Source organism: Sus scrofa, chromosome 14 (assembly GCF_000003025.6).
Source record: "Sus scrofa isolate TJ Tabasco breed Duroc chromosome 14, Sscrofa11.1, whole genome shotgun sequence".
NCBI classification, from domain to species: domain Eukaryota; kingdom Metazoa; phylum Chordata; class Mammalia; order Artiodactyla; family Suidae; genus Sus; species Sus scrofa.
The window spans coordinates 82,440,429-82,468,178 of record NC_010456.5 but is presented as its reverse complement, the minus strand read 5'-3'; the positions used below and the strand labels follow the sequence as shown (position 1 = coordinate 82,468,178).

General features: G+C 44.9%; 1 protein-coding gene across 2 annotated transcripts in view; it reads right to left on the bottom strand.

Annotated features, from left to right (window-relative positions):
- The window catches only part of SH2D4B (SH2 domain containing 4B), an 89,193-nt gene continuing 62,385 nt past the window's right edge, over nucleotides 943–27,750 (bottom strand). Inside the window, exons 6-8 of one of the 2 annotated variants that reach the window (XM_005671149.3) lie at nucleotides 26,397–26,521; nucleotides 7,854–8,074; nucleotides 943–3,641 (exon numbers count right to left, since the gene is read on the bottom strand). In XM_005671149.3, coding sequence (XP_005671206.1) covers nucleotides 3,549–3,641; nucleotides 7,854–8,074; nucleotides 26,397–26,521 — 439 coding nt within the window. In that variant the 3' untranslated portion in view covers nucleotides 943–3,548. The remainder of the gene's footprint in view (nucleotides 3,642–7,853; nucleotides 8,075–26,396; nucleotides 26,522–27,750) is intronic. The other variant, XM_021072860.1, reaches the window with a different exon arrangement.

Below are 27,750 nucleotides of genomic sequence, written 5' to 3'. Positions count from 1 at the left end.
GACACTATGTAAACAAACTAGCTAAGCTGTCTTCCAATAAAACTTTATTGACAAATGCTGAAATTTAAATTTAATATAATATTCACAGGTCATAAAGTATTATTCTTTTTCATTTTTTCCAACCATCTGAAAATGTAAAAACCACTCTTGGTTCACAGGCTATAGAAACACAAGCAGAGAGGCGAATTTGGCCTGCGGTTATAATTTGTAAGACTTGCTTCTCTGAGTGTGGCCATAGTCCAGAAGCATCAGCAGCACCCAGGAGCTTGTTAGAAAAGCACAGCTTCAAGCCCCACCCCAGATCCACTGAAAGGCACCCCAAGTTTCAAGAACATCACCTGTGCTCATCACAGTTTGAAAAGCACTATATAAGACTACCCAGACTCCAAAGCCAGGCCAGTAAATCTCAGTGCTGTATTACCACTTCCTAGAGAAGTAAGTAGCCCTGCAAAAATTCTGGACTTTTCCCTGCCTCAGTTTCAGATGGGGATGACAGCACTGTCTCCCTCAGCATGGTTGTGAGAACATACACACACAGCTTAAACAATATTTGTTGTTATTAGCTCAAAATTTCATGTTACTTTCCCAGCCATACTCTGAGATAGGCATTGTGAAGAAGCTGTGGCCCAGAGAATTGGCGATACTTGCCTAGGGTCACAAAACAAAGGTCTTTCTGCCTCCGGATTTATCCTGAGGATCATTGAGGATTTCAGGGTTACAGAAGGGGGTACCCCCTCCCCCAAGAACTCAGGTGTTCCTGTCCTCGTCCTTCCAAGGATCCCCTCCCAGCAGCCCCTTGCAGCCCAGGCTCCTCAGATATCTCCCCACCTCCAAGTGTGCAGCTCCAACTGCACCACATGGGGATCCCCCCAGCCTACACCCCAGGTTACCCCTTCATTCCCTGAAATGTATCTTCCATTAAGTTGCACAGTGGGGTTGGTTTTTTTTTTTTTTACTACTTCTCTTTCTAGTTCTAGACTGTAAATTTTTCCTCTGTTGAGTCTTATAGCTGGCTGACTGTTTTTCATTATATTTGTAGGGCTCAGGAAAAAAAAAAAAGCAATTCCTTTATTGGAGAATCCTGACATTTATTAGCATAATAAAACTCTCAAGATGAGACTGCAGTTTTCCAGACAGTAATTTCATTTGCAGGACAACTTACAAGGAATTTATTTTAAGGCCAGGTAAAACCTAAAATCTATGAGACGTGCAGAAAGTGCTGGCCCTAAATAAAAGGAAATAAATGTGTTAGGCATGGAAAACTCAGCTGTTGTCTCTCACATATTAATTAGGGGTGACAGGAACAACAGCTTGGGGAATCAGGTTCTCAGCCCACCTTGATCGGCTTTCAAAGCTGCTTTGAAACAAGAAGTTTCTTCTTGTTAGTTTCTTTCAACACCTTGAAAATCTTCACATCCTATCCCCCTGACACGTCCCTGCTAGGCAGGAAGTTGTTGTTGATGTTAAAGTGGTTGTCATCAGCAGTACCTTCCATCTGACAGAGCTTTTGTGTTCATCATTTAACTGACCTGCCAAAAAGCCCAGGGATGGCCACACAGAAACTTCTCTTCTCAGATCTACTGAACTTTAGTGAGGTTAAATGACATGAAGAAAATCACATAGATAGTAAGTAGCAGCCAAAACTCTTGATAGCTCTAATAGGAAAAAAAAAAAAGGTAATTTTAATCATCATCATCATCAGGTTTGAAAGCACTTTACAGTTCAAAAAGCAAGTTCCCTCCATCACTTTGTATCCATTCAGGGGCCTGTGAGGCAGGTAGATGGGAGGGAAGCCATGGAGTCAGGATGCAAATTTGCTATTACTGAACATGTCTGTATGGTGGGTCCTTACCCTGCCTTCCCCAGAAGGCTGAGCCCACAGCGATGTTATGTGCTGCTGCTTCACACAGGAGCACAGTCCCAGGCAAACAGGAAAGAGCAAAAGGAGAGTGAGGCAGAGAAGCAGGAAGAACACACTGGAGGGCGTGGTACTGACATTCATTGTGACTAGGTGCTCGGTCTTGCAGGACTGTCTTCAAAGAGGCAGAGACTTCTTCTATAAAGAACTGCCTCTCAGAACAGTCCCTTCAGAAGGAGAACTAGCCTACCAGCCTCTGTCTCCCATTGATGAAAGGTCCCCTACATGGGGAGTTAGCCTCCCAGCTCTCCTTGGCTGTGCGGTGTCCTAACACCTCAACAGGAAGAGACCCAAAGCCCCCCCCACAGGAAAGCATCACTGGCTGCTGCTCATGTGAAGCTGATCAACATGGTGAGAAAGAGCAGAGTCCATGCAGAACTGGTTTCAGTCGTGGGGACTGGGGTGAAACAAGTGGCCAAAGTGAACTGAGGAACAGGTGAGGCAAAGGGTGAAAGAGAGCATAAGAGATGTGATACAACTACCAAGTGAGGTAACCAGTTCACTGATGGCCACAGAGTCCATTCAATCTTTTAATCCCACCAAATACAATGCTGCCAGCATAATACTAGTCAGTTTCAGGGTGAGATTTGAGCCCAGGTCTGCTTGATTCTAGAGCCTAGAACAGTGTCCCATGGGAACATGCCATATAGATCTCCATAAATGTGAAACAAGGGTATGCACAAATAGACACCATCACTGAAAGTTACCGAGGGCTTACTTCTTGTTAATATGAAGAACATATTCAGTCTAAAAGGACAGTAGAATCAAAATCAAAAGGACTTGGCAGAGAGAGGTAATCATCTGAGTAGCCCACATAAGGAGGGCCAGTACTGGAAAGCAAAGGCCGTTTTGGATGTCTACAAACAATTCTTGGATTTATAATTCCCCCTGGGGTTCAGGCACATCTGTAGGGATACATGGAACCACTGCCTCAGTATTGCAAAACCAGGGCCAAGAGATGATTCCAAGACAGAGGAGGGATGGCAGAAGAAGAGGTAAATACAAAGGCAGGGCAGTATCAGTCATCCATTCTGGAAGCTGGAGCTCAGAAGCCTTAGGTAATTCCAATGATAATATCAACGAGAGTGATCGTGAATATCATTTAAAATTCAGTATCCGTGCCTTCTATATAAATCCTTTACAATATTTCTTCTCTAATCTCCATGACTTTATATACAATGATAGGTAGAAAATAACTTCCTAGAAATCATTGCTGACTGGTGTCGGAAAACTTTTAGAAGCAGTGCATTCATTCAACAAACATGTATTGAATGTCTGCCCTATGTTAAATTCGGAGTTCGGCACTGGAATTATTTGGATTATTAAAACATGATCCCTGTACTCTAGGGGCTCAGTTTAGGGCAGCTATGACTAAAAGGCTTCATCTTCTGAGGCCATATCTAAATTTTTCGGGAAAGAATTGCATCAGCTATTAGCAATTTCTGTCCTGGGCACTGGCTCAGGAACCACCAGCACATACACCATATATTTCATATCCTTTGAAATATACTAATCTATTTGTCCCTCTGGATGGTGGTGGATCTTCCAAAAGGCCATTAGGCCTTGAGCTGAGAAGTTCTTGAGTTCAAAAAAAGGATGCCCAGGGGAGTCCAACTGATGAGAGGGGGAATCATTCAAACAAGAGATGGTAGTCTGGCGGGCTGTCCCTCTGTCCACAGGGTTCCTGCAGCAACTCTCCCCCTGAAACAGTGATAATTTCCTCCTAAAAGGAAAAAAAAAAAAAAGGAAAATTCACATATCAAAAAAAAAAATGGAAATAAATATCCACCAGAGAGAGCAGTTCAAGATAGAAAGACTAAGAATATATATCTGCCTCCTCATTCAAATTTATAGAAATGATGGGGGGCGGGGGGAATTGGTTTTCAAAAGAAATAAACCCATGAGTTCTCACTGTGGTGCAGTAGGTTAAGGATCTGGCATTGCTACAGCCATGACATAGGTTGCTGCTGAGGCGCAAGTTCAATCCCTGTCCTGGGAACTTCTACATGCCATGGGCGCAACCAAAAAAAAAAAGAAAGGAAAATGAAAAAAAAAATCCATAAAAGCATGGGAAAATAAGAAGGAAGTTCATTCAACAAAGCCAAAATGTTGAAGAATGCTTAAAAATCAAAAGCAACACAGGTTGAGATTGTCAGATAAGTGAACGTGGGGCAGAGGCCAGAGCAAGTATCAGCAGGACAGGTGGGGGATCCCATGTGGCAGTGATCTGTGCCTCTAACCAGTCAGGAAGTGGGCAGAGGCATGCAGTTCCCTGGGAGGCCAAAGAGAGCTAAAAAGTTTAGACACTCCCATGCCCAAAAGATAAGCTGCTCCAACTGTCACAGCAGGAAGAGACTGGATTTGGGAAACAGGGACTGGATCCACAGATGGCTCTACAGGAAGTTCAAAGTTCAAAGATTCCCTCAAAGCCTAAAACATTTAAGGAAAGTCATAACTATGAAAGAATGATGCCAAACTCAACAACAGAAATGACTTCCAAGAAAATATCAGGTTTATAAAACAAACAGAAAGAGCTGCGTATTAATCTCCTCAGTGGAGTATGAAGATAAATCATCCATGAAGCAAGAATGGACTGTTAGAAAATAAAAGAACCAGCGGAAGAACTTGGAAATGAAAGGGATGTCCATTTAAGTTAAAAATGTTTTCAATAGGAGACCTGAGAGCAGAATGGACATTACTAAAGAGCAATTTAGTCACCAGAAGAATTGACACATAAATAAGAAAGCAGACAATTCACAGAAAAAGTCCAAGTGGGCATTAAACATATGAAAAGATCCTCAGCATCAGTGGTAATCAGAGGAATGCAAGCTAAACAACAGTGAGATGCAGTGTCTGCCCCTCTGATGGGGAAAAAAAAAAAAAAAAAAATGAAAGTGACTGAGAATCCCCAGTATTGGCAGCAGTGTGGAAAAATAGCCTCATAGTTTTGGAAGAAGCTCGAATTGGCCCTACATTTTTGGAGGGCAATCTGGCAGATCTTTTCCAAGTAAAATGTACATAGTCTTAGAAGATCCAGCCATTCCAGTTTGAGGGAATCCATCCTAGAGAAAGGCTTGTACATGTGCACAAAGTGACACATGCAAGCAAACCTCTGCAGCAGTGTTTGCGATGCTGAAAACCTGGAAATTATGTAAGTGACCAGCAAAAGGAGGATGGAGAATGAAACTGTGAGATACGTCCATACCAAGGATGCAGTGGATGTCTGGACATGAAAAGATCCCAGAGACATATTTCAATAACAGCCAGCATATCCCGATAACTTACAAATGTCAGGTATATTATTTTAGTGCTTCACACAGTGATAACTCATTGAAACCTCCCAGTGACCCTGAGAGCCATTATTGAGTGCTGTTATTAAACCTATCTTACCGAGGAGGAAACGAAGGTCCCAAATTTGAGTAGTTGCCCCAAGTGACATGCAGTAAGAACCAGGGATGTAAATTTGGCAGCCTGATTTCAGGGACCATACTTTCAAAAAATACATTCTATGATATATTAAGCACGTTGAAAAAATCAAATTGCTGAGTTCTTGGTAAAGGATTATCCAATATGTGTGACAAATGACAATACCATGTAGATACATTTCATTATGTACATAAAAAAAATTCATGTACATAAATTTCTACATTAATACCTAGGAAATACCTGGACAGGTATACAGCAGACTGATAATTCAAGGTGGAGGATAAAAATGGGGACTTGAAATGTGCAAGGCTTTCACTTTGTATTATATTTTTCTTAGAAATGTGATCATCAATTAGTTGTGTAATTAAATTTTTAATTTATAAAAGTTAGCCACCCAGTCTTCACAGGGGCATAGACAGGGTGTCTCTTTAGTGTTATAAGCTAAGTTGGCAGCTTCAAACCCTAGTTTGGGACAGAACAAAGACCTTTGAAGACATAGCCTAGCCTTTCTATGCAGGAGCCTGTCCATAGCATCTCTGAGTGATGGACATTCACCCTCCCTGGGACCAGGGGACCATCACTGCTCAGAACAGCTTATACTGGACAGAGACATAAAACCATGTGTGTTTAAAGGAAAAAGCATGAGCTTTAGAGGCAGATAGCTTGAGGCTTATCTCCTGGATCTAGCTGGTACCATCCATGAAATCTTAGACAAATTACTTAAACTCCCTGACCTTGATTTCCTGATCTGTGAAATGGGACTAATACTCCTCCCTCCCAGCACCATGGAGAAGAGTGAATGAGAACAACAGGCACCAATGCTTGACAGAGAAGGTGCTAATATCCACACCCCCTCCTTCCTTTTCCTGTAGTTAGTAGAAGGCTCTTCCCAATGCAAGTAGAAATCTGCTTTGATCCTGGTTAAGCCAGTTTTCTGGGAAGTCCCCTCCTCCCAGTGTCTAAGTATTTGTAACTGGGTGTTTTTGTTTTTTTTTTTGGGGGGGGGGTTTGTTTGTTTGTTTGCTTGCTTGCTTTTTTTTAAGGCCACCTGCAGCATATGGATGTTCCCTGGCTAGGGATTGAATCAGAGCTACAACTGCCGGCCTATACCACAGCCACAGCAACACCAGACCTGAGCATTCTTCAACCTATACCACAGCTCATAGCAATGCCAGATCTGAGTGAGGCTAGGGATCGAACCCACAACCTCATGGATACTAGTCAGGCTCATTACCACTGAGCCATAATGGGAACTTCCTAACTGGGTGTTTTTCTATGTGCTTTAATTTTAAGTTCAGGTGAAGCGCTGTCCTAGAGCCCTGAGCCTCTATGAAGAAAAAGTAACACAAATCCAAAGAGTCTCTATTATAGCAAAAGCCCAGTGAGATGATCAAGTAATTCTGTAAACATTTCTACACCTGTGAAGCTGAGGGAAATGGGGGTATCCTGAGCAGTCACAACTCTGTCTCGCCAAATCCCAGGGCCCTCCCCTTCTGGGTCACGAAGCTCCACTTCTGAGAGCTTTCTCACAGTTACTACTGATGCCAATAGCCACATTAACACAGAATTTGTTTCTCTCTATATATGCTGTTTGGAAGGCAACATCTTTCTCAATGTGAGGTTCTCAGCAGGGAAACAAATAACAAAAAGAGTTGTGGCAAACAAGACCGTGCATACCACTTCAAGGTACAGGAGGTGTTATGTACATTCCCCCATTTCAGACTCACAGGATCTGAGCTAAGTATTATTTACATCCATTTGCCTGGTTAGGAAGCTAATGCCCAGTAAGACTAAGCTACTTGCCTGAGCTACTTGCCTGAGCTACTTGGCTGGCTCTCCCTGTAGCTCACACATACTAACTGGTAAAGCTTTAGTTGGAACAAGAGGCATTGTAACTGTACTATAGGAAAGCTTCTCTAACCACAAGGTTACCTTCTCAGCTCCAGCCAACTCTACAAAGCAGTCAGCAGCCTCCTCAGAATGTCCTCAAGGGGGACATCCCAGGAATGAGCTGGGAGGGAGACGTGGGCTTGGACAGAAGGCAGGTTAACAACCCTTAAGTGTTGACAGTAAGGAGCACTCAGGTACTCAAGGTGGGAAGAGGCCCAGGGGCCAGGGCTGGAGGTGCCTGCATGAGTACAGGGTCAGGGAGTTTCCCTGTGGTGCAGTGGGCTAAGGATCCCGTGCTGTAACTATTGTGGCTCAGTTCACTGCTGTGGTGCAGGTTCCATCCCTGACCCAGGAACTTCCACATGCTGCAGGCACATCCAAAAATAATAATAGTAATAATAAGTACAGTGTCAGCTAGAAAAGAGCAGCAGCCCTAAAGCCTGGTCTTGACAAACCTCTGGTCTCTTCCAATTGGATGGTCCAGATCCCTGTGACCCTAAGCACCTTCTGGGGCCGCCTGCTCACTCTCCAGCTCCATCTCTTTGAAAGCCTACGGGCTGGCTCTCCCTGTAGCTCAAGTTTTTTTCACCCCCCCAACCAGCACCCCTAAGAGGGATACCTTGTGGAAATCAATGAGATCCGTGAGTGTTGCATGGCGATTGGGGTCCACTCCCAGGAAGCTGTAAAAATCCCCAGAGGCATCCACAAGAAAATGCTTGAAGCCTTTCTGCAGGCGATAGGAGAGAGTGTAACCCCAGATTTTCTCACTGACTCGGACCAGAAACGCACCCTCTGCCATATTCTCAAGGAGATCTTCTGCATCTTCTCGGCTGATAATTCCTGGTTTATAAAAGAAAAGAAAAGGAGTTCCCATTGTGGCTCAGCGGTAAGGAACTCAGCTAGTATCCATGAGGATGCGGGTTCAATCCCTGGCCCTGCTCAGTGGGTTAAGGATCTAGAGTTGCTGTGAGCTGTAGCGTAGGTCACAGACGCAGCTTAGATCTGGCCTTGCTGTGGCTGTGGTGGCTGCAGCTCGGACGAGACCCTTAGCCTAGGAACTTCCACGTGCCATGGATGAGGCCTAAACAAAAGAAACGAAAAAGTTAGCAGATTCGGCAACCCCTCAAGCCACACTCCCCAGCTCATCCCTGCCCCTCAGCCTCTGGTAAAGGTGGAAAGAAGGGAGGGGCCTCAGGAGCTGTCCAGCATTGCCTCATTCCACTGAGCAGACACCTTGCCCAGAGCAACCAGCCATGAGCCTGGGGGCAGTTTCTACGAGGACCCCAATTTAGCACACTTTCCTCCAAATTAAGCCACACTAATTTGGATTAATTGGGTAAGCAAAGAATTAGTAATGAGTGGGAATTATAGCATCTATTGATTACAAATACTAGTCGACAAGCATTGCCCTGTGGAGAGCCTTAAGAGTCCTGCTTTAATGACCAGACCAGAATGACATACAATTACTACCTCAGCTATCTCTCCAGTATCCATGAGTAAGCACCTAAAAACAGTATTTCCTCCTAAGAAGTGGAAAAAAACTTCCTCCATCTACCTGTGGACACCAGGCAAACAATTTCTTAATAGGGGCATGTAATTAGGCTCCACTTTAGCTCAAAAAGCAAAATGTTCTCAGGTTCTGCAGTCCCATGCAAAGTGGTTTCACCCCTTTGAGAGTCAGGTCTGGGCTTGGAGGTGTTGGCAGATTGGTGTCAACCCCCCAAAAGGCTCTTACAGAGCCCGTGTCCTCTAGGGAGTGACCTATGTGTCTGGTGGGTCAGGCTTTGGAGGGCAGGGTGGTGAGAAGAGGAGGGGGAGTCAGGAGAACTAGATGACCTGCCCAACCCTGCCCTCACCCGCCAGTGGGACCCTCAGACAAGACCTCAACTTTCCCAATGTCCTTTGACACTTAAGTGACAGTCTTAACCTTCAAAGGCACATTAAGACTTTCAAGGTGAGATGAAGAAGGTACAATCATTTCATAATAAACTGAGAAGAGCTGCGGACACAGGCTATTGCTCTCATCTCTTATTTGAGGGATAGGTAAATTGCAACACAGTGTCTTTGTATACACCTGCTTGTTTACTGTTTGCATACACTCAACAGGATTATTTACCCACATGGCAGAGGGTAGAGGGTAGAAGGTAGCTGGGATGCTCATCGCCATGACCCTGAAGGCACCATACACTGTGACTTCCCCCCTGCCATTGTCACACTTCACTGTAGGGACACTCCCTCTTCATGCCTCTCCTACTTAATGGGAAGCATGGCAGGACTTCCTAGTGCCCAAAGGAGAGGACATAGAATAAACCACACTGTCACATGTCCCCCTCTTAAAGACTGTCAATACAAAGAGGGGCCACCTCTTTCCTCCTTGCACAGGACTGATCAAGAGGCAATCAAGCCAGCCACCCTCTCCCCAACCAGGCTGTACAAGCAGAGAACCAGGGAGAGAGAGGGAGAAAGGAGGTGGGAAGCACTCCCACAGGGCACCCAAAGAATCACACATACATCCCATGCAGGAGGGAGGATGCCCCTGGAGGGCCTTGGTGGCTTCAGCCAGAGAAGCAGAGACAGCCAAAACAGGACTGACCCAAAGGGTATGCCTATGATCTGTCCAAAGACTTAGCACTGCCCTCACCCACCCCCCTGTGCCAGTACCAGAGGACCTAGACCCTAAAGGGCAGGGCATTAAGTAAAGGGAGACAGGCTGAGCCAAGGTCTGAGAGGAAGAAGGTGTCACTGCTGTCCCAACTCCAAGCACCTCAAGCTGAAGCCCAGCCTAGACTAGGGAGTTGGAGGGAAGTGGGGTATTACAATGAGTGGGAGACTGAACAAACTTGAATGTGACTTGGCTTTACTATGCAAAAGTGACCAGTAACACCAAAATGACATGACATGCCTCTCCACCATCCAAAGCCCTTGAATGGCCTCCCACTGACCTCCAGCAGAGTGAGGCTCAGGAACAATGGACACCCTGCCTCCACCCCACTCCCACCCCCTCTCCAGGTTCATCACTGAAGCATTCATGTGTTTGCTGCAAGCTGCTCTCTTGTGCAGAAGCCCCATCCTCATGTCCAGCCTGCTTTGTCTCAGCTGACCCTGAGCCCTCATTGAAGGATTCCTCTTTTCACCCAAGAAGTACAAGGTGCTTACACTCTACCTTTGCACAGGTTGGAAAAAGGTGTCCCTCTATGTGGCTGAACTAGAAGAGGGTGCCTCTCTGGGCCACAATGGCTAAGCTCATGTTTCTGCATTTTAATCCATCCTACCCCAACCCAGCCCCCTTGGCGTCCCTTTATTTGGTATATAACCTGCTCACCCTTATCAGGAAATCATTTTTATCCCCAGAAGCTGCTGGAACATCCCACTTTGGGGCTTTCATAACCTCCTACCCAAACTCTACAGTATATTAGTAAACCGGCTGGGAACAGCTCAAGGACAGAGCCTGTGGCGGCCGTGGAAGTGTTCTGCTCAGGCTCCCCTCCACAGAGACCTGGCTTCAAGGAGCAGCATCATGAGCTGACAGCCTCCAGCTGCTGCCCCTTCAGGATCCACCGTGAGGCATGCTTTCCTCATACTGCCTCCAGCACTGGGGGTCCTATGTGCCTGATTAGGGTAAGGGGTACTCTGACTGAGCACAGGGGTACCAGAGCCACCATGCCTACCCAAGGTGGGACTCCTCTAGTCAGCAGTCTTTGCTGGAGGGCTTCCCATGAGCCCCACCAAGATGCTCTCTGAGCTGTGCTCCCCTATTAGGCTCTTCTTCCCAGTTGTCCGTCCTTCCTTCTCTCAGCACCATGTTCAGAAGACTCTCCCCACCTGTCCTTTATCTTTCACGGGCATTTCCTCCAATAAAGTCCTTGAGGTTCTGCTTCCTGGAAGATCTGGACCCCTCAGACACACATGGAAACCTCATCTTTGTACTCCAAGTGACTGGGATGTTGGGGACTTGTTTGGAGCAGTGATCATGCACATGGACTAAAATCGCAGCTCAGGGCCTTATCAATAAGTGGCCTTGGGCAGGTTACTTAAGCCCCTCTGAAATCCAGCTCCATGTCCTCATCTATTACATGGTACTGATGATAGCACCTATATCATACGAAGGTTTGGAAATTCACCTCGTTAATACATGAATGTGCTTATCATGGTGCCTGAGAATGTAAGGACCATCTAATACAATGTAACTCATTTGCACCGGATACACTGAGTACACCGCACACAGGCTAGTGTGGGATGTTGCCGTGTACTGGTAGCAGTCGTGGTCATAGTACTGCCAGGCAATGTGACCAGTACACACCCTGCACACCCAGTCCTCTCCAACGGAGGCTGCTGAGGGTGACTTCCTCTGAAGGGGACCACTTGAGTCCCTGACCTCCGGCTTCAGTCATTCCTGGGAGACACTCCAGGTATCTCAAACAGTAAGCATCTGTGAACTCTGTCCTTTCTTTGGTATCTACCTAGGAATCAAAGTTGTAATTTGGCTCAAGATTAAACATTTTACAGTCTCATAATTCAGATGGCAAAGACAATTTCAAAGAAAACCAGACCTCCCAAGAGAATTCATTGGTGTCTGGGGGGAGTGTAGGGTGCTTAGGAGGAGAGACTGTTATGTTCTCCTGCTCCACTCACTGTGCTTTCCATCTCTCTCCCTCAGATCACCTCAAAGCCAAGTGTACTGGGGATTAGCATTAAGCATGTGGCATCCCATCCCATACCACATCAGTTCTTTGAAATACTCTACAACCTCACAGCTGAGGAAAGGGGGTGGGGCTCACCTCACCCCTTCTGGCTGGAGACTGAGCACAATGTCAGCATTGTGGAAACTTTCTAGCTCTGCTAATGACCAGGATTTTCTGCTGAGGGATACTAGATGATACAATTGCTCTAGAATGATTATTGAAGAATGCAGCTACAGAGCCTTTCTGAGCCAATTCTGAGCCAATAAAAATCATAGTTTTTCCTGTATTTCCAGGAACATTTTCTCTCCCGCCTTCCTTTGTTTTGTTTTCCTTCTTCCCTTCAATAAATATTTATTAAGAACTCTCTAGGAGCTGGGCACCTGGGAGTCAGTACTGAATGAGAAACTATCCCTGCCTTCCAGAATCTCTGATTCTTGGGCAGAAATCAGGACTGGCAGAATGTTTTTACATGGGGGGAGTCACTATAACCGATGGTGATAAAGGCATAGGATATGGGTTCCAGGAGGCACCCACTCAGCTCTGGAACCCAGAGATGGATGTGCCAGTTAGACTGAGAATATAGAGGTTAAAACATGGAAGTTCCCATTGTGCCTCAGCAGTAACAAGCCTCACTAGCATCCATGAGGATGCAATTTCGATCCCTCACCTTGATCTGTGGGTTAAGGATCTGGCATTGCCATGAGCTGTCCTGTAGGTTGCAGATGCAGCTCAGATCCCAAGGTGCTACAGATAGGCCGGCAACTATAGCCAGGAAACTTCCATGCCACAGATATGGCCATAAAAATCAAAAAAAAGAAAAAAAGGAAGAACAGAAAGATTAAAACAGAAGGTCAGGTAAAGGAAAGCAGTCTGCAAGATAGTCTGCCAGAAACCACTTCCATTCTGAGGCAGAGAGGCAACAGGACACCCCAAAGGTCACATGAGAAGCCTTGTATCAGAACCAGCACTAGGCTCTCTCTGAGGACTCTATAGCCCCCATCTCATTTAGTCTTCCTGACAACCCTACCATCATCAGTTCATCGCTGAGGACACTGAAGGTCAGCAAGAGAAGTGACCCAAAGTCACAGAGCTATTAAGTGGTGGAGCTAGAATTTGAACTCAGGTCCTTGGACTCCAAGTCCAGTGCTCTTTGCTCTACACCATGTTAGCTCATAGAGAGAACGGTAAGTGCTGTGAAAGACACAAGAAGGAGGAGATTAATGAGGCCTATAGAAGTCAGGGCAGGATTTATAGAGGCAATTAAGGGGGCGAGAAGTCGGCCTTGAAGACTGGGTAGATGCTGTGTGAGCAGAAAGGAGCAATGATGAGGTGAAAGGCGAGAGGGATAGTGAGTGAAGAGTCACAGTGAAGACCAAGAACGACACATCCATAGGACATTTATATAAATGTAACATAAATTTAATCTAAGATTCGGGAGATTAAGAGACATGGAGAATGTAATGTAAGGTCTAACACATGTATAATATGAATCCAAAAAAAGAGAGAGGAGAATGAAGAGGAGGGGATATTTCAAGAATGAATGTTAAGAATTAATCAGACACGTAGTCATGAAAACGGCACAAAGCTACTCGATATCTCATTTTGTCAACCAGAGAAAAAAGGCAGATAACCTGTAAAGAATAAGCAGTTAAACTGATGATTGACTTCTCAGTTGCAACAACAGAAGCCAGATGACGATGGGATAATATTTTTAGGGTGTTGAAAAAAACATAATAGTGAAGGGAAAAACCAGAGTTCCTATTGTGGCTCAGCAGGTTAAGGACCTGGCATTGTCTCTGCGAAGCTGTAGATACCTGGCCTGGCTCAGGGAGTTACGGATCCAGCATTGCCACAAGCTGTGGTATAGGTCACAGATGTAGCAAAAATCTGGCACTGCCGAGTCTGTAGCATAGGCCCTAGCTGCAGCTCCAATTCAACCCCTAGCCCAAGAACTTCGATATGCCACAGGTACAGCCATTTAAAAAAAAAAAAAAAGTGAAGGAAAAAATAGACATCTTCAGAGAAAAAAATTTGAGAGTTGACTACTAAGGAAGTTCTAGAGGATATACTTCAATTAGAAGAAATATAATCCTCAACAGAGGAATGATGAGCATGGGCTACTGCAGGTCAATTCAAAAATATATACTGACTTACAAAATAAATATAATAATGGATACTTTGAGGGTTTAAAAAAGATCAAACTCTAATACTAGACAACATCTTATCACTTGAGCATAGGATGAGTGGAGTTAAAAATTCTGTTAGGAAAAGGGCAAAGATCTATATTAACTTTAGAATATATTAAATATGCACATTAAATCATCTACATTAACCACTAAAAGATAGGCATTGAGAGTGATGTAAGCTCCAAACAACAGAAGTGGGTAAAGAAACAAAAAAAAAAAAACTTTTTTTCAATGAAGTGTGAAACAAGCTAATTACTCAAAAATATACTATAGTTCCATTTATATTAAATTGAAAAACTCACAAAGCTAAACACTCTAGTGTTTAGAGATCAATATATAAACAACACATGAAAAGATGAACAAAATACTCCGGATAGGGATCGTAGCTGGTGGAAGAAGAGGGCTACACTGGTGAGAAGCACACAGGGGCTTCCAAGGATTGGTGCCATTTCCACACCCCAAGTTTTCTTTATGCCTTCATATATATATGTGCATACATTGTGTATGTTCTATGTTTAGTATTAAAATATTTAATGGGGTTCCTCTGCAGCTCCCTACATGTCACTACTACAACATTCATTCAAAATTAGTCTCAACATCACTAATTATTAGAGAAATGCAAATCAAAACTACAATGAAGTATTACCTCACACTAGTCAGAATGGCCATCATCAAGAAAGTCTACAATCAATAAATGCTGGAGAGGGTGAGGAGAAAGTGGAGCCCTCCTACACTATAAATTAGTGTGGAAAACAGTGTGGAGTTTCCTAAAAAAAAACTAAAAACAGAACCACCATATGATCCAGCAATCCTGCTCCTGGCCATCTATCCAGAAAAAACCATAACTCGAAAAGATACATGTACACCAGTGTACGTTGCATCACTATTTACAATAGCCAAGACATGGAAGCAACCCAATTGCCCACTGACAGAGGAAGGGATAAAGATGTGGTACATATATGCAATGGAATATTTCTCACCCATAAAAAAAGGATGAAATAATGCCATTTTCAGCAATATAGATGGACCAAGAAATTATCATATTAAGTGAAGTAAGTCAAAGACAATTATCATGTAATATCACTTACATGTGGAATTTTTTTAAATGATACAAATGAACTTATTTACAAAACAGACTCAAAGACTTCAGACAAACTTATAGTTACCGAAGGGGAAGGAGGTGGAGGGAGGGACTGGGGGTTTGAGATTGGCATATGCACACTATTGTCTATGGAATGGATGATCATTGGGGACCTGCTATAAAGCACAGAGAAATCTATCTATTCAATGTTCTGTGATAACCTATATGGGAATGGATATGTTTATATGTATGGCTAATTCATTCTGCTACACAGCAGAAATTAACACTACATTGTAAATCAACTCTACTTCAATAAAATTTTTAACAAACTAGTCATTGCCCTTTGGAGATGGGGAAGTTATCACCAAGGGGGAAAAGGGGGTCACTGATAAACTTTAAATGTCTATGTGGGCTATCTTGAGTCTCTAGTGCATGGTACTCAGCCATGGCCCACTTCAAGAATCTTATATAATTCATTTTGGGTACACCAAGCTTCAGTAATATTTAAAATCTTCTCAGGTAATTCCAATATGTAGCCAGGCTAGAGACTCACTAAGCTAGAGAGTAAACAGAATTGCAAGCCAGGAGGGGCAAAGATGTAAAAGTCATGAGCATCTGTCACGGGGAGCTGCCCTGTGCATTGTAGGGTGTTTAGTAACATTCTTAACCTCTACCCACTGGATGCCAATAGGACCTCACAGCTGTGACAACAAAAATATCTCCAGACATTGTCAACTATCCCCTGTGGCACAATCACTCCCTTTGAGAACCACTGATGTGGAGATAGTCCTGAAAGATAAATCTCTGATAACTTTTATTTAAAAGTTACAAAAAAACAGTAGTATGACATAATGCGTGCAAGAAAAGTGGCTTCCATAATACTTTATATTAAAATTATCATAATTCTGTAAACATAAAAGATCTATGAACTGAGAGTTTGGGGTTAGATGCAAACTATTGCATTTATTCAGGGAGAAGTGGATAAGCAATGAGGTCCTACTGTATACCACAGGGAACTATAACCAGTCTCTTGGGATAGACCATGATGGAAGATAATATGAGAAAAGAAATGTATATATATATACATATATATATATGCATGACTGGGTCACTTTGCTGTACAGCAAAAATTGCCACAACATTGTAAATCAACTATACTTTAAAAATAAATAAATAAATAAATAAATAGGATTTTTGTCTGTTTTTTTCCTACTATATCCTTATGTCTGGAACTTATCATGCTCAAAATATTGTTGAATAAATCATTAATTACTTAAAATTATAATCCCATAACTAGCACTTAGGAAATGCTGACACCTTGCCAATGACTGTGTTGAGAGCTTTCTATACTCTAGCTCACTCAATCCTCATAATAATCTCTTGATGTAGGTGCTTTTATTCTCCCCAGTGGAGAGAATAGAAAATTAGGCTAAAAGAGATTGAGTTACTTGCCCAAGGTCTCCCAACTAGTAAGTGGCAGAGCAGGGAAAAAGATGCAGCGCTCTTTCCAATGTCAGCCACAGGCACAAGGCTTGTATGCCTATGAAGCTGTAGGCAGCCATTTGTCCCCAAGTACAGCCCATGTCTTGCCTTACACACGGGAGGCCCTGGAGGAAAGTGTGTGCAAGGTGTAGACTGGTGTAACCAACTCTTGCTGTGTTCACAGCATGAACCCTGAGGATTCAGCCACAAAGTCTGATGAGGGACCGCTATTCTGAGAGGCCAAGATCAGGGCTTAGGGCTGACCAATTGTAAGGCTGGCCACAATTCAAGGAGTAATGCTCAAGAGGTCTGGTTTTGTCAGGGGCTGTGCCCAAAGTGGCATGATGTGGACAGCAGGGAGCTGTCACACATACCTGCAAACTAAGCCCAGTCTCCCGGGCCGGGCCTGTCCCCACGGGCTGTGAGATTCAGGACATCCATGTCGAAAGAGGAACTAACCCAGACAAATCTGAGTTTTCAATCAGGTCTCTGCTGCTTAAGGCCTGATCTCTCTTCAACAGTAAAAAGGACTCACATTAGCATCGACTAAAGTCATTGGCCATATTAAGTGAAATAATGCCAGGAAAACAATAGCTGCTGTCACCACGGTGGCCACTGTTGTCAGGATAGGCAAAATCCCAGCCTGGCCTTTGTCTAGGCCACACATATCAGTTGCAGAAGCAAACAGAGCTGCAATGTGGACACTGAGGCAGAAGCCCAGCATACAGATAGAGGCCCTGATGGGGACCACAGGGAAACAGGGCACAGGTCCTGCAGGTGCCCGAGGCTTCTCTGGAGGTCAGGGGCAATTCAACTAAGGTGAACAGCCCCTGCGGGGACTCTGCCAAAAAGACGGAGCTGAGGCTAGAGGACAGAGGCCCTTCAGGGCAGCAACCCCCTTCCCCATGGTGACACCAGGTGAAGGTGAGAAGGTAGGGAAGGCAGAAGAAAACACCTGGCATAGCAAAGAGGTTCAGTCTGGCTTCCAGCTTCCCAACACCCACACATTAACATCATAGGCAGCAGTTTGCAACCCCTGCGAAGTGGAAACAACTGCTCCCAATTCCTCTCTGTTACTGCACTGGGAGCACAAATATCCGAGAGTTCTTCATGACACCCTGAGTTCTTCAGGACACCCCCCCTCGTCACCTCCCTGGATTCATGCAGGTGCCTTCAAACACCACCACCAACTACACGTTCGCTATCAAAATATTTACTCCATCGCTGCCCATCGGTGGCAGCCCCAGGAAAGGAAAGGCACTTTAAACGTACTTTCGAAGGATGTTCTGCTCTGATGGACCCATAAATCCACATGTTAGCATATCCTAAGGCCGACCCAGGATTCAGTTCCCAACCCCTCCCCCACCTCCATGCCAGTCCCTGAAATCATTAGCTCAGAATTGAACCTGAGGAACCAAAGGAGCTCCTTTTATTCCTCTGTTAGGGCTTCTCCCTGAAAAGAAAGAAATACAGGCAGGCCAGACACAATGTTTTACTTTTTATGGGTCTCAATTTATCTGACATGCATATTTCTTAACGCTTTCACCAAAGTTACGCCTCACTGGCTGACAACGCCTCCATTACTGCTCAGCTATTTCTCATTCATTTTTGTGACTTTCCTTTCTTATTGCCATACTTTCCAGATGATATCATTAAGGGGGCTGGAATATTAAGCTCTTTATTCTCAACAAAGCATCCTAAAGCCACAGAGATTGTGATAAATGAGTTCAAATGCCTTCATTTTTTACAACTGCAAATGAAATTTAGCCACAGTTAACTGCTGAGACAAGGGTTTCACTAGACACGCTTCTTGGTTCCAGATACATTATGAACAAGAGGCACCATTCCATGCCCATGACCTCCTGCTCCAAGCTGGTAATGCCAGATTCAAATCACTAACGACACTGTTCCAGACAGGGTTGCAACCACCCAGCAAAACAACTTCTGAAACTGGCTTCACAAGGATCTCATGTAGTACTAGCCTCAACTGGAGGTATAAATTATTTGATTCATGCCAGTCTCACTGACTGGACTGTCAGTTTCACTATGACAGTCATTTTCCTGGTCTTGCCCACTCAGGACCATCTGCGCTTCTTCCAGCAAGGGAATGGTGAGTTTTTTGGGGGGAAGCCACACCCTCTCACTCAGTCTATACAGTTGCAACAGGATGGACACTTCCCTGTTCCAGGGATGGTCATGTGACTCATGCCTAGCCAATCAGAGAGCTTGTCTCTCTGGCCTTGATGATTGGTTCAGGAGTGGGCATGTGACCAAACCAGATCCAGCAAGACAGAATATTGGGACTAATACTGGGACTGTTGAGAGAAAAGTGCGCCCTCTCTTCATTGGATCTGAACCTAGGAGAATGAAGGCATGCATCCACAGGCTGATATATTGCTTGAAAATAAAACCAACATGGAAGAGTTCCCTGGTGGCCTAGCAGTTACAGATCCAGCACTGTCACTGTTGTGGTGCAGATTCAAGCCCTGGCCCAGGAACTCCTGCATGCCATAGGCATGATCAAAAATTTTTTTTTTCTTTTGTCTTTTTAGGGCCACACCTGTGGCATATGGAGGTTTCCAAGCTAGGGGTCTAATTGGAACTGTTGCTGCCGGCCTATGCCAGAGCCACAGCAAGGCCAGAGCTGAGCTACATCTGCAACCTACATCACAGCTCACAGCAACATGGATCCTTAACCCACTGAGTGAGGCCAGGGATCGAACCCAAAACCTCATGTTTCCCAGTCAGATTTGTTTCCACTGTGCCACAACGGAAACTCCAAAAAAAAATTTTTAATAAATAAATAAAATAAAATAAAGCCAACATGGACAGCAATAAAGCTGAGAGATGGAGAGAGGCCAGCTGCTAAAAACTGAAGTTCCCCAGATCAAGCAAAGCCTTAAGCTGGCCCTATGTTTGGGTTTTTCCAGTCATATGTATGAACCAATGATTCTCATTTGAGTATATCAGTTTAATTTTTCCTGTTAATTGAAAGTGAATGTAGTGCCACAAGGGTAGGGAAGTTGACAGTTTTGTTCACCACCACATGCCCTGTACTTAGCACAGTGTCTTGCATACAACAGAAGCTTAATATTAATAATCAACAAATTATTTAAATGCCTGATAGGGAGCTCTTTCCCTAGAGCCCCTGCCCAGGCAATTCAGTAGCCCCAAACCCTGACAAATCATTGTTTTTCCCCATCTATTGCATTTACCCCATTTATTACATATAGAGACCAGAATGGCATCCTTCAGGAGTTCTATGGGAGGGTGGAGCCAAGAATAAGGCATGGCAGCTGACCCCATGGCCCAGAGACAGCTGGATGTCTCCTAGAAGGACAGCCATCTCTTCATCCTCAAGGAGACACTCTGGACTAGAAATGAACTGACCTACTGAGCACTGCATGACCCAGGCAGTCACTTAAACTTCAGGGACCCTAGTTCCCTACCTGTGAGACAGGAGCAAGGCCACAGTACATCAGAGATAAGAGCATGGACTGAGGAGCCAGACCACCTGAGTTTGAATTCCCCACTTACTAACAGAGAACCACAGGTAAGTGGCCTCACTTGTCTGTGCCACAGCTTCCTCATCTGTGAAATGGGGCTAATGCTAGTAGCAGGCACACAGCATTGTGAGATAGATTAAAGGGGTTAATATATGTGAAGGGCTTATAAGAGAGGCTGGCATGCAAGCACTGTGAACCTAACTGCTAGTACTATTACCTCTTCCAGAGAGTTACATAAGGAGTAAATGAAATACTGGACGTTCAATGTTTACTGGACACAAAGCTAGCACAAAGTAGATGGTCACTAAATTTCCAGTTCAAACATAAAAGTCAGTGTGACCCCACAGGTGAGGCCAACCAACCACACCTGGTAGATACAGACCAGCACACACCTGAGGAAAGGTACCAGGCCAGATGCCCCCTGCCCAAGGAAGCCACCAGTCCACGTGGTGCCTCTGTGCACCTCCAGGTGGACACAGCTCCATACAGGGGACAGGGATGGGAAGCAGAGCAAGGACACAGATCTTGGCCTCTCTCATCCCCTCAGCTGCACACCCTCACACAAAATGAAGTCTGCACAACTGCACAGCAGCAGCCCTAAAGGACCCAGTTAACTGATGACTACCCCATCAAATAGAATGAAGTTAAACAAACTGGACCAAAGTTTATTTTTTCCCTGCTACCTAGAGGGGAAGTTCTTGGTGATAACTTCATGTGATCAGAGAAATTACAGAAAGTAAATAGCATTTTCTTTGTTCTCTTAAATAAGCTTGAAACGTGACTGCACAAATGTTGGTGATGCCTCATTGTCTGCAGGAGGCGGACAGTGTGTGTTTGTGATGATTACAGGAGAAAACACACATTAATTGCAAGCCACGCAAACCATCTTGATCCCCTGCAGGAAGTGTTTCTAGGAGGTCACATTTCAGAGCACGGACACGCCCTGCCTTGTGCACTCCCGGGGGGCTGGCGAGAGAGAGTGTGAATCGAAACACCCCAAAGCAGCATCACCATTTTAAATGAAAGCTGCAAGCAAACGACTCTGACATGTGAATCTATAAAGGACTTAATTACTAAACAGGAGGTACTTTAAGTCTGATAAACGTTTAATGATTAAGCATAAGTATCACATAAGTCATTTCTGGAAAGTTTCTCAACTACTGTAGTGACTGGACTTTATTCTCTAGCAAATATCAAAGCTGCCATATTTGTTTCTCAGAGAAGCAGAGAAAAAGCAGCTCACAGAGGGAAAGTGTGGAGAGAAGAGTCGTATAATCTAATCCCCATTAGACTGAATGATCCACTCTTTCACTGTCGACACTGAAGGGCCACTGTTTCACTGTTTACACCTGTTTATACATCCCAGCAATGGGTGTTCACGGCTTCTGGAGGGAGTTTATGCCACCTCAGGACAACTAACTGTGAAAAAGAACCAAAGTCAGCACCTTGTGATTGTTGCAAAATGCTCCATTTCTTGAAGGCCTCTGACCTTGAGAACATGCGTGATTTGAAGACAGTGGCTGTGCCCACCACCGCAAGACTTAATTCTCAACCCCATGCCTATCATCATGAAAATGTGAGGCCAAGGGCCAAGCTTGAGGCTGGGGGCTGGTGGAAAACTAGACCATAGGCCCGGAGCAAAGAAAACCTAAAGGCAGTTTCCTGGGTTAGACAGAAACTTCCCAGAGTTAACAATGTAGGAGGAATCTCTTGTAACCACCAGAAATATGATGGGACCATCAGAAGTATATTAAATTATTACAGCAACAGAGATCACAGTTTACTGTGACTCTGTGCCTTTTTATTTCATTTTATTTTATTTTGCTTTTTAGGGCTGAGCCAGCAGCATATTGAGGTTCCCAGGCCAGGGGTTTAATCAGAGCTACAGCTGCCGGCCTACACCACAGCCACAGCAAAGCCAGATCCGAGCCATGTCGGCAACCTACACCACAGCTCAGGGCAACGCCGGACCCTTAAGCCACTGAGCAAGGCCAGGGATTGAACCCGAAACCTAGTTCCTAGTCAGATTTGTTTCTGCTGAACCACAATGGGAACTCTTCTGTGCCTTTTTAAAATCCAGATTGAAAAAAAAAAAAACAATCCTTTCACATCCAGGTCATCCAGGTCCCTCAACCCCTGTCCCTTCCCACACCTTTTAGTTACCCACAGCTGTGCATCAGAAAACAAAGATCTCAACAAAATACCCAAACTCAAAGTGTTAGGTTGACAAGACACAGTCTGAAATCAAAAACACAGACCTATAGACAGCTGAAAGGAAAGAGTAAACTCTTGGGAACATCATTGCAATCCACACTTTCCTAAAGCAAAAAAATAATTTATCTCTTCTTTGTCTTCTTTTTTTTTTTTTTTTTTTTTTTTTTTGAGACCATATAGCCAGTGCACAATTTTTACAAAAAAAGAAGGAAAAAGATTCCTTTATTTCTTAGCCGGAACAGCTTAAGCAAGAACTTAAGAATAAAGTAGGTCAACTGACCTACTTTTTTCCCCTTTAGAAATGTCTGCATTGGGGATGAGAGTTGGTGGAAATTTTCCATTCCAAATTCCACTCAGGAGAGGAAAATTAGCAATCTGACTTGATAGGATGGCTCATGACATGCTAACCATCCTTCCAAAAGACCCATGTGTTATCCCTCATGGATTTTTTTTTTAAATGTCAAGATGGGTCATATTCATAAGGAAAGAAAGCTCAGACTTCTACTTTTTGTGTGAAAAGCTAAATAAGTACCATCTTCCTTTTGTGCAGTCATTTGATGTCATCTTTTTCTTTACTTCCAAGTGATAGCAGTGGCATAGCCTAAGGCTACAAAGCCACCGTTTACAGGCTTCAAATCCTGATACGCATCTCCAAAGGCTACCATGTTTATTGATTCCATATAACAAGTGGAAGCATTTATTGCCAGTTCTGAACACTTTATAAATAAGACACATTTAATCCTTATAGCACTACCACTACTTTCTCCACCCCTGGTTTCTTCAGCTATTCTTCTCTTAACATAGATTTGGTGCCTGGGTCCTCCATTCTGGTGGCCACCCCTCAAAAGATTTCAAAGCCTCACCACACTTTCCTGTCCTTCCATTGATCTTGGGAGCCAAGGACAAGAGCCCTCAGCTGGCTCCTTCTCTCCATCTTAGCCCCAGACACTCTAGCTCCTGAGCGTAATCTAAAGACCAGGTTGGGGTCTCCGTTGGTTCACCCCAGACTCCAGGAGGCATCAGCATTGACACTGACAGCTCATTATGGTGGAGAGTGGAGTTGACGTTATAACCACAAATGGGGAATTTAGAGGACACACCCAAGGTCACAGAGTGCTAGGTTATAGAGTGGGCTCTGTGTCTTTAGATGCTTGGTCCAAATTGCTCTTTGGATTACACCTCAACACATCCAAAGGTGCTTGACATAAGGGAAGAAAATAGAAGCCACGGTAGGTAGTCTTTTTTAACCTGCATCTAAAATCCAGCTAAATTCACTAGGAATGCTTTCCCTGGGAAAGAGAAGACTTACATTGGGATTGTGATCAATGGCATTATTGGCTTAAACTCTCTCCCCTCCCCATCTTCACAACCTTTGACACACAGCTTCACAGTGCCTCACACAAAAAAGGAGCAGAATCTAGTTTTCCATCCCTCAACTACGTGGCATACTGTGGCCAAAGGCATGAGTGAAAGTGACAGGATGCTGACCAGATTTTGAGAGCCCAGCTGCTGCTTGCTCTCTGGTTCTTGAGAAGAGCATGCCTGGGCAAGCCTGCTGGTCCAGGAGGAACAAGAGAGAGGTGGAGCGGACCGGCCCCAGTGAAGACATCCAAGTAAGACCAGCCAAGAGCAGAGCCCCAGGCACCCTCACAGGGTGGAACTCCCTCATAGACTGTGGGGCAGGAGGTGCCTTCTCTAGTACAGATTAGCAAGGGGGAATCCTACCAGGGATGCTGAAGGGACCTGCCACGTTGGGAAAGAAGTTGGACTAGACCAGGAGTTCCAGACTCTAGGAATTTAGGCATGAATAAAAAAAAAAGTTTGGAAACCAACATAGGACTGCTACCTTTTTGGTTTTTTTAGCAAAGGCAATAAATTAACTAATAACTACTGCTTACTATCACCATCTATTTGTAAAAGATAGGCCATTTTAACACTAAAACTGAGGAAAGGACATCATTTTCAAATACAACAACATCGTTTCCAAGCAAAGATAGTTGGCCACCCTCCATATGTGAACCTTTCTCTTTCATCTTGTCACAGATTACTGAAAAATTTGTCACTAAATAGCTCTGGTCCACATAGTAACAACTTTCCTGGGTGTTTTACAGTAGAACTGTCAGAGGAACATGAAATCAGTTACGTAAATTGCAAGATTTAAATCATGGTTCTGTTTGTTCCATGACAATATAAAAATTACATTTTTTTCATTGGGGTAGAAAATAAAGCTAACATTAAATTTAAGCACCTCAGTCGTGCCTTCTTCATTGGCTGCGACAAAAATGGCCAGTGGCCCTGACAAACCCCCACCCCGACAGAAATTTGGAGTTGCACTACCCAGGTGCCTACGATGCTGGTGCTGTGCTTCCAAGATTATGATAATATGTGAATGAAAAGGTAATTGGTGATTCAAATGGAAGCTCTCTCAGAGGCTACAGGGACACAGACCTGGGACAGAAGTTAGAGGCAGGGAATCTCTGGGGCCAGATCCGGAGACACACAGCTGAGTCACACAACAGTGGTGACTATCTTCTTTCTCAGCCAGAAAGAGCCACTCCATCCTTCTGTTGGATTTGTAGGAGTCTGGGAGAAGGAAAGGGTCTGGAGGTGGATTTTGGTCATAAGTGACGTTGTTATCATTTGAAACCATCTATACCGCAGATGCCAGGCTGACTCCAGCCTAAGAAATGTGAGCAACAATGGCATATGTTCCAGGCAGAAGCTTTGGGACCAGTGTGTCATTGGCCATGACTCTCTTTTCCTGTCCTGAGATCACTGGCATTTCCAATAGATGCAGCTCCTTCAGTCTGAGGCCCAGATTAAAGTCTGCAACCAACTCCTCAAGGGCAGGTAACATGGGTAAGAAATAAATCTAGGCAGGCAGAAGTCACTGAGATTTTGGGGTCATTTGTCACTGCAGCAAAACTAAGTATAATGTGACTGACACCACAGGCATGTCAATGAGGTGAGGAACTCAACATCAGTGGCAACAGAGAAAGGGGGTGCATTTGTCTTGGTTATGTTTCTGCACCTGATCCCTGGGCAAGTAAGAAGCAGAGTTTAGGGCTGAATACAGAGATGCCTGACACAGGCCCTGGGCCCGGTGAGCACACGGCCACCTGGGGAGGCCAGCCTATCTTCTCGTGTGGCTGGGTCTTCTGATTTCTCCCAGGTTAACCTCACTTATCAGGCCCTGAAGGGACTCATATACCTACCAGGGCCCAAGGCAGAGAGAGGATGCCTCTGGGGAGCTTTTATGGCCAAGAAGGCTGAGAAGTGAAGAGAGCAGGCAAGAGCTGTGTCTCCCTTTCCAGCAGGGAGGGTGTGCATGCTCAGAACCCCTGGTGCCTGCTTTCCCCTGGATGCCCATCCAGAGATGCTGCGCCTTGGTCTCTAAGGATCTTCATAAAAGTCACTCAGTGTTCCAGCACATTCTCTGGGGAAATCAGAGCTAGTACCTTAATTTTTTTTTTTGTGTGTGTGTGTGTGTGTCTTTTTGTCTTTTCGTCTTTTTAGGGCAGCACCCGCGGCATATGGAGGTTCCCAGGCTAGGGGTCTAATCAGAGTTGTAGCCGCCGGCCTACACCACAGCCACAGCAACAGCAGATCTGAGCCACATCTGCGACCTACACCACAGCTCACAGCAACGCCAGATCCCTAACCCACTGAGCGAGGCCAGGGATCGAACCCACAACCTCATGGTTCCGAGTCGGATTCATTAACCACTGAGCCATGATGGGAACTCCAGAGCTGGTACCTTGAACGCAGCACACTCAAAGTGCAAAAAAAGAACAGACATGAGGACACACTCCGTTCCACTCTCAGAAGGAGAGCTAGAAGCACTGAGCCTTAACTCCAGAGACCACCAGTATTTGCAGGGTCAGAGCAGAATTAGCAGAGTCAAAGTCCTCTACTCCCAATTGTAGCAGTCCTTCAGGACCCGGTCCCAAGCCCAGAGAGAGGCTGAGATGTGGAAATGACCTGCCCTAGGGATCCAGAAAGCCAACTTACCATGGAACCAGGAGGCGATGGACTTGGTGTTCCTCTCAAAGCCAGCTCCTCGAGGCAGCTGCTCCTCCTTAAACCAGCGGACTATGACTTCCCTGGAGACAGGACGCAGGGGGCGCTCCCAAGATCTGCTGAGACAGATGAGTGTGGGAATCAGGGAGGGTTGGGGGTAGGGGCTTGGAGGAAGGGGGGGAGCGGGGAAGACCACCGTGAGAGTGAATAACTCTGATGCCCACCCTCACACCTGTGCAGAGGATTAAATGAGTCCAGTTACTTGAAGGCCCTTTGCAGATTATAACGTAGCAGTCATTGTTATTTTTCCCAAAAGAAAACGACTATCACTTGCTTCGAAAAAAAACACACAAGTGGGAGAAGGAAACAGGTTGGGGAGGTGGGTGTCTAGGGAGAGAAAAAGCATATTTGCCTTCTGGAATGGCCAGGGTCTAAACATCAACAGCTATGACAAAGGATCCCATGTATAGGAGCAAAATTATTCATACATGAGTGTCCTACATCCTCCCCAAACCCCACTGGTTTTGCCCCTCCACGTCTCCCCAGCCCTGACTTCTAAGCCAGCCAGCTTCCATGCTTTATGAGGCTGCATCAGGGCAGAGAACAGCCTCCATTTGCTCTGGAAATGGCTGAGCTTCACCACAAAGAAATGAGAAGGATGAGGACAGAAGAAAGGGAGAGGGGAGGGAACAAGAGGGGAGGCAGCTGGTGACATTTGATGGGAGGATTGAAGATCCTGAGAGTGAGAAGAATAGGGGCCCTTGAAGAAGGTCTGTGTAATGAATTCAATGCTTTTTTATATTTTCTCACAAGTAAGCCAAGATTTTAATTGTTTTTGTATCTAAATTGTGGCTCTTGAATGCACACAGAGACTGAGCCATTGAGAACCCTGCTGTATGGGCCGTGCTAGCATACAGGTAAGAGACTGACAGAAACGCCCCCTACTGGCACTCACCATTATGTGTTGAGTTGAGATGGAGCAAGATCACACTGCATTAATTCATGGTATGAAAAATACAGCCTCAGGAGCTCCCTTTGCAGCTCAGCAGGTTAAGAACCCAACTAGTATCCATGAGGATGCGAGTTTGATCCTGGCCCTGCTCAGTGGGTTAAGGATCTGGCGTTGCTACAAGCTGTGATGTAGGTCTTAGATGTGGCTCAGATCTGGCATTGTAGTAGCTGGGGCATGGGCTGATGGCTATGGCTCCGATTCAACACTTAACCTGGGAACTTCCATATGCCTCGGGTGTGGTCCTAAAAAGACAAAAAAAAAAAAAAGAAAAGAAAAGAAAAATATAGCACCAGATGAACAGGCCTTGGGCCCAGCTTGAACACTACAGTTTTT